Below are 7,601 nucleotides of genomic sequence, written 5' to 3'. Positions count from 1 at the left end.
ATATACCGTCGGTTGAACTGCCTATTGCTAGACTATGTTTATTAGCGAGTCAATGTATTTCCACGCTAGGTAGAGCAAAAACTCTATTCTTACTCTATCACAAAAACATATATCCACTGCATCCTCCTCGGACTAAGCGTTCCTGCTTTCGCGTCCTGATCCTCCGTCATCGGTAAAATATACCGATTCCACTAACCTAGCTCAACGCCTACACCACGAGCCCACGTGGGTTTGAGGGGGGGCATGTTGACTTCAGTTAGATTGGTATAGTGGAAATTATGTTAAGCTGTCAATGACAGCGATTACAAACACTATGTTGACAGATTAGTCATTTTCGTGTTTCTAAAACAAAATTTGTATAATAATGTGTATCATTTGCATGGGCAGGCTATGCTTCGAGGTGGACACCGGGGCCGGCGTCGTAGAGCTGGTTGAAGGAGTGTCCCAGATCTTCTTCGACGATTCGCTCACGCTTCTAGGGTATAAATCTCGCACCTAACATTACATGTACCTAGGTTTTATTTTTGTGTCTAGATCACCAAGTCAGTCGCGTTACCTAGGCGTCTCCCGTTCGGAAGGGTTACGCGAATATATATATGCATTAAATTGCATATATATATGGCCGTAACTGTTTCGGATTGTCCACGTATTTTGGACAGCCGGAGGATGTGCAGATTGGGTACATTCTCCATGCTCTAGCTCGCCACGAGACAGAATTTCGGCGGCACCTCCCCGTTGTTCTCCGGATGCACACCCTCTCGGCTTTTGGCTGAGACGTGTATCGGGAGAACAGCGGGGAGGTGCTGCCGAAATTCTGTCTCGCGGCGGGGTAGAGCATGGAGAATGTACCCAATCTGCACATCCTCGGGTGGGATTAGGACATATCTTTACCTATTAGAGAGATAGGTGTGGGTGCAACGCGTAAAACCTGTATTTCTTGAAATTAATCGAACTAATACTTGATTTAACAACATGTTAAGTTGAAAATCATTATATGTCTGTTTTTGTACTAGTCAAGAGGATGGATCCAGAACGTTTGTGGATGTACGAGGGCTGGACCGGTCATGGGAAGTTTACTGATGAGTGGCAAGAGAAGGCCGAGCAGTTTGTGGACAGTGTGTTTGCCGACCCTATAAGACCCGCAAAAGTGTTGTGCCCCTGCGCGCAATGTTGTAATGCTAAACGGAAGTCGAAGGATGAAATGACTATACACCTGATAAAATTCGGGTTCACACCGGGATACAGTCGGTGGATTTGCCATGGCGAGACACCTGCAAAAGCACCAAAACGTGCTAGAAAGCAGTCGCAGCCGAGTCAACTAGCGGGAGGATTTGATGCTGGGTTTGACAAGTGCTTAGATGACTTCCTTGATGCAAATGTGCCTGAAAACCGTAATGCAGAGGAGGCGGAGACACCACAGGTGACGGAGACAAACGAGGAGCCTGAGGAGAGCACAAAGAAGTTCTACGAGGCTATGTTTGCCGCGCAGAAACCCCTTCATCCACATACAGAGGTTACCCAGTTGGATGCCGTGGCTCGCCTAATGTCCTTCAAGTGCCAGAGTAACTTATCTAGAGATCGGTTCGATGATCTTCTGGTAATCATTGGCAGCATCCTGCCGACAGGGCACCTCTTGACAAAGAGCTTTTATGAGTTGACGAAAATCCTGCGTTCACTAAAGATGACATATAAGAAGATAGATGCTTGTCCAAAGGGATGCATGCTATTTAGAAATGAACATGCTGAAGGAAACTATTGCATCCATTGCAAGTCCTCTAGGTACTTCGAGGTTGACACCGGTGATGGACAGAAGAGGCAGACAGGGATTCCCCAAAAGATTCTCCGTTATCTTCCATTCTTGCCGAGGCTCCAACGGCTTTTCATGACGGAGGAATCTGCCCAACAGATGCGGTGGCCCGTTGAGGGGAACCGGTACACAGACAAGATGATACATCCGTCGGATGGTCAAGCATGGCAGAACTTCGCGAAGAAATATCCAAAGAAAGCGGGCGACTCGAGGAGCGTAGCAGTTGCGATATCAACCGATGGGTTCAATCCATATGGTATGTCAGCTGCAACGTACAGTTGTTGGCCTGTGTTTGTTATTCCCCTCAACCTCCCTCCTGGCGTCGTCATGAGATCCGAGAACATGTTTGTGTCGATGATTATACCAGGGCCAAAATACCCAGGGAAGAACATGAATGTGTACCTGGAGCCGCTAGTGGATGACTTGCTTGTCGGGTGGAACGACCGTGGGGTGCGAACTTACGACGCCACAACAAAGCAACACTTCGATATGTATGTCTGGTACCACACATCACTGCATGACCTACCAGCACGTGCGTTGTTCTGCGGCTGGTGTACACATGGGAAGTGGCCGTGCCCGCTGTGTAGGCAGGCTATGACTTTCTTCTGGCTGAAGAATGGAGGCAAGTATTCCTGCTTTGATGAACACCGAAAGTACCTTGAAGCGAAGCATAAATATAGGAGTGACAAAAAGAACTTCAAGAAAGGCGTTGCTGTCCATACTCCACGTCCACATCTGCCAACCGGCAAGGATACTAAGTCTGAGTTAGAGGCTCTCGTGCCGAACCCCGATGGTAATGGTTTCGTGGGATACGGGGAGACACACCAGTGGACCCACATTCCATGCTTATGGAAGCTTCCTTACTTTGAAGACCTAGAGCTTCCACATAACATTGATGTAATGCACACCGAAAAGAATATTGGCGAGGCCCTTTGGAGCACAATCATGGACACCGAGAAGACGAAGGATAATGTTAAGGCTAGGCTAGATCAGGAAATATGGTGCGATAGGCCAAATTTGAACATGCGGCCTCCCGGACTCAAAGGCGGGTGGACTAGGCGAAAGGCCCCGTTCTGCCCTACAAGGAAAGAAAGGAAGGAAATATTCCAGTGGATCGTCCAATGCTTGTTCTTCCCTGATGGGTATGCAGCTAACTGGATGAGGGGAGCAAACTTGGAGACGTTGCGAGTGCATGGGCTCAAGAGTCATGATTATCACGTGTGGCTTCAGCGGATAATGCCGATCATGATTCGAGGCTATGTCGATGAGGAGACTTGGCTAGTGCTATCGGAGTTGAGCTTTTTCTTCCGCCAGCTTTGTGCTAAGGAGTTAGATAAAAAAGTGGTTGAGAAGCTAGACAAACAGGCACCCGAGTTGCTTTGTAAGCTAGAGATGCTCCTTCCGCCAGGGTTCTTTAATCCGATGCAACATCTGATTTTGCATCTCCCGCAGGAGGCTTTACTTGGGGCCAATGTGCAGACCCGTTGGCAGTATGGCCCTGAGAGAGAAACAAAGAAGCTTCGTGAGGACTGTGGCAATAAATGCAAGATCGAGGCATCCATAGCCGAGGCAGCCCTTAACAAGGAGGTTTCAAACTTCACGACAAAGTACTACGATGAAAACATTCGCACTCGACACAATCCAATCCTTCGTTACAATGCCGCCAACCCTGAAGATGTACCCAAGCTTGGCATATTCATAGGGTTAGGTGGCAAATCAAGCGGCACGAAGAGGCTCAAGATAACGGATCCCAAGTGGGGTTTAATCCACTCTTATGTCTTGAAAAGCATGAAGGAAGTGAAGCCGTACATCGAGTAAGTGCTTCCCACTTATTGTTTTTCACACACATTCGCTCGTTACCGTGTGGCTAACATTTCCTCTTTTTATTCCCGTAGACGATTCAATAAAAAATATTGGAAGCTAAGCAGGAGTCGTACGGCCCAAGATGACCAGGATCTCTTTGAAAATGGTGGTGGATACGGTTTCATTAACTGGTTCTCGAATTTGGTACCTTTCTATATAACTTTGCTTGTAGTGCCTACATTATTCAGCCACCTCTCCTACTAAACTTCTCCTATCGAACTTGTAGGCACAAAATGACATTGAAATGAATCCGGACTTGAGAAAAATTGCCAAGGGCTTTAGCTCACCTGTCAATGCATTCGATGCTTATGATGTGAATGGGTATCGCTTCCATACCCATCAGTACACACAACGCCGGGCCAACCGGAAGACAATAAATAGTGGGGTTGTGTGTGAAGGCTCAGATAAGCTCCAGTACTATGGTAGAGTCGAGGGGATATACGAGCTGCCTTATGGTTTCGGCAAAGGCCTAGATCCCGTTGTATTCAAGTGTCACTGGTTTGACCCGCATCGGGTGAGACGGAAACCTGAAATTGGCTTGGTCGAAGTTGGTGGTCCATTGGTGGACAAGCGCCGAGTTCAAGAGGAGGCACATAGCAGGACAGCTAAAGAGAGCTGCGATGATAGGTGGGTCACACACGCAAGGCAGCATGCCCATGACCGTCATCATGCAGAACAAGGTGAGAAAAAGCTTTCTCTTAACCTTGCTCATCAGGTTGTTCCTTATTCCGCAAATGCGTCCCTCTTGATGCATCTTCGTGCTCTCTTTTGCAGGAAAAAGAGTTAGGAACGACGCCCTCGATGTTTCTGGTGTGGAAAGAGTGCCATCAGAAGAAGAACAAGGATGGGACACTATCGTGGGTGAGCGAGAACGCCGAGCTGAAGGACACCGAGTACCGGGCCGGCTTTGCTGAATCATATGGCGAGGCGAACCCTGAGATCGAGCCCTTTGACCCCGAGGTTGCCATGCGTAGGGGAGGTGGCAGGAAGAATGGCCGCTTGTGGATGTGTGATAGCGCCATCGATCCTAGGACCGTCCGGTCTATGAGAGAGATTAGGCATGACAGCTCGAGCTCCTCCACTACCATACGCTTCCTCGCCCCCGACGCCGGCGTCTAGAGCCATTGAGAAGCTTCGGGTATGCTTTTCTTCCTTTGTCATCCACACTTCATTCCATGTTTTCCATTGCAACATCCATGACCTTCTAATGACACAATGTAGGAGGACTTTGAGAATGAGAGGAAAGAGAGGGAGCAGGCACAGGCCCTCCTTGCTCAGCAGAGTCAGATGATGGCGCAACAAAATCAGATTATGGCGTGGTTTACACAGAGGATGGCAGCGTGCGAGTCCCAGTTATCGGTAAGTTCTTTATCATAGGACCTAAAACAAATCCTTCCATACACCTTACCCGCACATGCTTGATTTCCAGGCCCTTCTGCCAAGTGGCGCCACTCTTCCTACAGTTGGTCCACCTCCTTTTAACCTCAACGCATGGGTAAGTTGTTTTGCGTATTAGGTGTAGGCCTCCGGTGGATCCAACAATATTGACTAAGGCTCGCAATTTTCAATCTTGTAGCTTCAGGCCTCCGGTGGATCCAACAACGCGGAGCTCGGTGGACCATCGTCTCAGGACGAGACCATGCAAACGCCTCCTACGGGGGGTAACCCTGACAACCCGCTCGCTCGCTCGCTCTTCTAGGTTTGTATCTAATTCTAGTGACATCTTGGCTCTTACCATCTATGCAGAATTAACAGTACAAGCATACTCAACAACAATAATTCAAGATGCAAGTGGTGCGGTCCTACCCATTGACCCACTGGACCGAACCTGTATTTTTGTACCATAAGGTTCAGCCCAAGAGTTAGTAGACGTGACCCAATATATCGGGATGACTGGATAGATAGACAAGAGGAAATCAATACATTCCAGTTAGCACTTAGCACAAATTCAGTTAACTCTATGTGTGACAGAATAGATAGGCAGAATTCAGAGGTCGTCTAAATTTAGACGATGCTATAGACGAGCCACTGGGAACGATTTTTGGGCTTACGATCCTCTAAATTCGTTTAGACAACCATATAGACGATGCAAATGAACACTCAAATGAAGAATTGATCCGGTTTTCAAAACATCGGAAAGCAAATCTGTAGTATGTAACTCCATGTTTCCGTAGCTGCTTCATACCTTATGATCAAAATGAATCTTGGTAATTTGGTATGCTTTATTTTGTTTTGAGGTAAATCGCCATATATGTATGATCTGATGGATCAAATGTATGCACTATATTGACTAATGCCTAGTTGCCTACAAATATACATGTCTTACAATTAGAATTCTTTGTGTTCTGCTTTAGCTTGGCCCGCCCAATATTTTCTCTGTAGGTCCGCCACTCTCATGCATATCTAGATATACATACATACATATATATTGGTACATGAATCTCATGTCTTTGAGTTCTATTTTGTAGGACGTGCATGAAGGAAGGAGCTATTCGACGTTTTGATTACATGTGATGAGCTCTATGCATGGTTGTACTCTATTTGTGGTTTGGACTCTATGTGTGAACTTGTATTTTATTTGTGGTTTGGACTATGTGTGAACTTGTATGATCTTATTATGGACATATGCACTCTATTTGTGGCTTTGGTTCTTGTATGCACTTATTATGGACATATGTTGTGTTGTTTGATCTTGTATGTGATCTATTTGTGGCAATAGATCATTATATTGTGCATTACATGTTATATGAATTGAATTATGTCGATATTGTGCCACAGATGTTGGTCTTTATACATATTTGTGTATATTTGAATTCGAATTGCTGTTAAAAATGGAAAAAGGGTGAAAAAAAATACACATAGGAGCCTTTGCTGTGTGTAGACGCACGGCAAAGAAACCAAAGTCTCTTTGCCGTGTGACGACACACGGCAAAGATGACACGCGGCGCCATACTGCGCTCCAGGGACGCACTGGTGACCAAATGGTCACTTTGCCGTGTGCTGGCCCAGAATGCACACGGCAAAGAGGACACGGCAGACGGAGGCGCACGGCAAAGGGATATCGCCCGGCAGAGAGAGGCGCACGGCAGAGAGGGGATCACGGCAAAGGGAAGAGTCTTTGCCGTGTGAGGGTGCACGGCAAAGGGCAGAGTCTTTGCCGTGTAAGGGTGCACGGCAAAGGGCAGAGTCTTTGCCGTGTAAGGGTGCACGGCAAAGGGCAGAGTCTTTGCCATGTGAGGGTGCACGGCAAAGTGTCCTACTGGGACCCACCAGCGGCGCCGTCTCGCCCGGGACGGCGTCAAGTGCTTTTCTGTGCCGTGGAAGGTAGCAAGGCGCACGGCAAAATCTTTGCCGTGCATTTTCATCCATGCGCACGGCAAAGATACGTTTGCCGTCCTGATTTTTGCCGTGCGATCTTTGCCGTGTATTGTTACACGGCAAAGGCTTTGCCGTGCACTTCTAAGGCTTTGCCGTGCACTTATAGCTACACGGGAAAGGTTGTAAAGCTGGATGGCGGCCACCGGCATAGGGCGCTGCACCCGGGGATGAGGTACAAGGTCATCGGCGCCAGGACTTGGACGCCGTGCTCCTCGCTGGCCCCGTCGAAGAACGTGGCGACAGAATCCGGGACGACCGAGATTAAAAACGCAACGGCGGAAGTTCACGAGTGCAAACGAAAAATATGAAGGGTTTTTTTTGGAAGATAAATAACGCCACGTGTATGCACTCACTAGGGCAATTTAGACCAGTTTTGCACATCCATCCATCCATCCATCACAAGTTAGTGTACCAGTTTATCACCGCTTTTACAAGTATGCACGTAATATAAAAGACTAGTTTATGCATGCACAGTGATATTAACTCTTTTTGCACAGTGCAGAGGAAAGACGCAGACTTGGGGTTGTATCGGTAATAAAAAGAAAAAAGATGG

The 7,601-nt window shown here is 47.4% G+C and overlaps 1 protein-coding gene across 1 annotated transcript; it reads left to right on the top strand.

Moving 5' to 3' along the window:
• The first annotated feature begins 388 nt into the window (after positions 1 to 388).
• Positions 389 to 6,435, top strand: LOC127331682 (uncharacterized). The gene is made up of 10 exons (XM_071825290.1): positions 389 to 480; positions 1,014 to 3,621; positions 3,703 to 3,814; positions 3,897 to 4,385; positions 4,445 to 4,640; positions 4,738 to 4,808; positions 4,892 to 5,029; positions 5,100 to 5,165; positions 5,247 to 5,369; positions 6,139 to 6,435. The coding sequence occupies exons 2-9, from the start codon at positions 1,022 to 1,024 to the stop codon at positions 5,367 to 5,369; spliced, it is 3,795 nt and encodes a 1,264-aa protein (XP_071681391.1). The 5' UTR covers positions 389 to 480; positions 1,014 to 1,021; the 3' UTR covers positions 6,139 to 6,435.
• The last annotated feature ends 1,166 nt before the right edge of the window (positions 6,436 to 7,601 follow it).

Source organism: Lolium perenne, chromosome 2 (assembly GCF_019359855.2).
Source record: "Lolium perenne isolate Kyuss_39 chromosome 2, Kyuss_2.0, whole genome shotgun sequence".
Classification (NCBI taxonomy): domain Eukaryota; kingdom Viridiplantae; phylum Streptophyta; class Magnoliopsida; order Poales; family Poaceae; genus Lolium; species Lolium perenne.
This window is presented reverse-complemented; position numbering and strand designations above follow the sequence as displayed.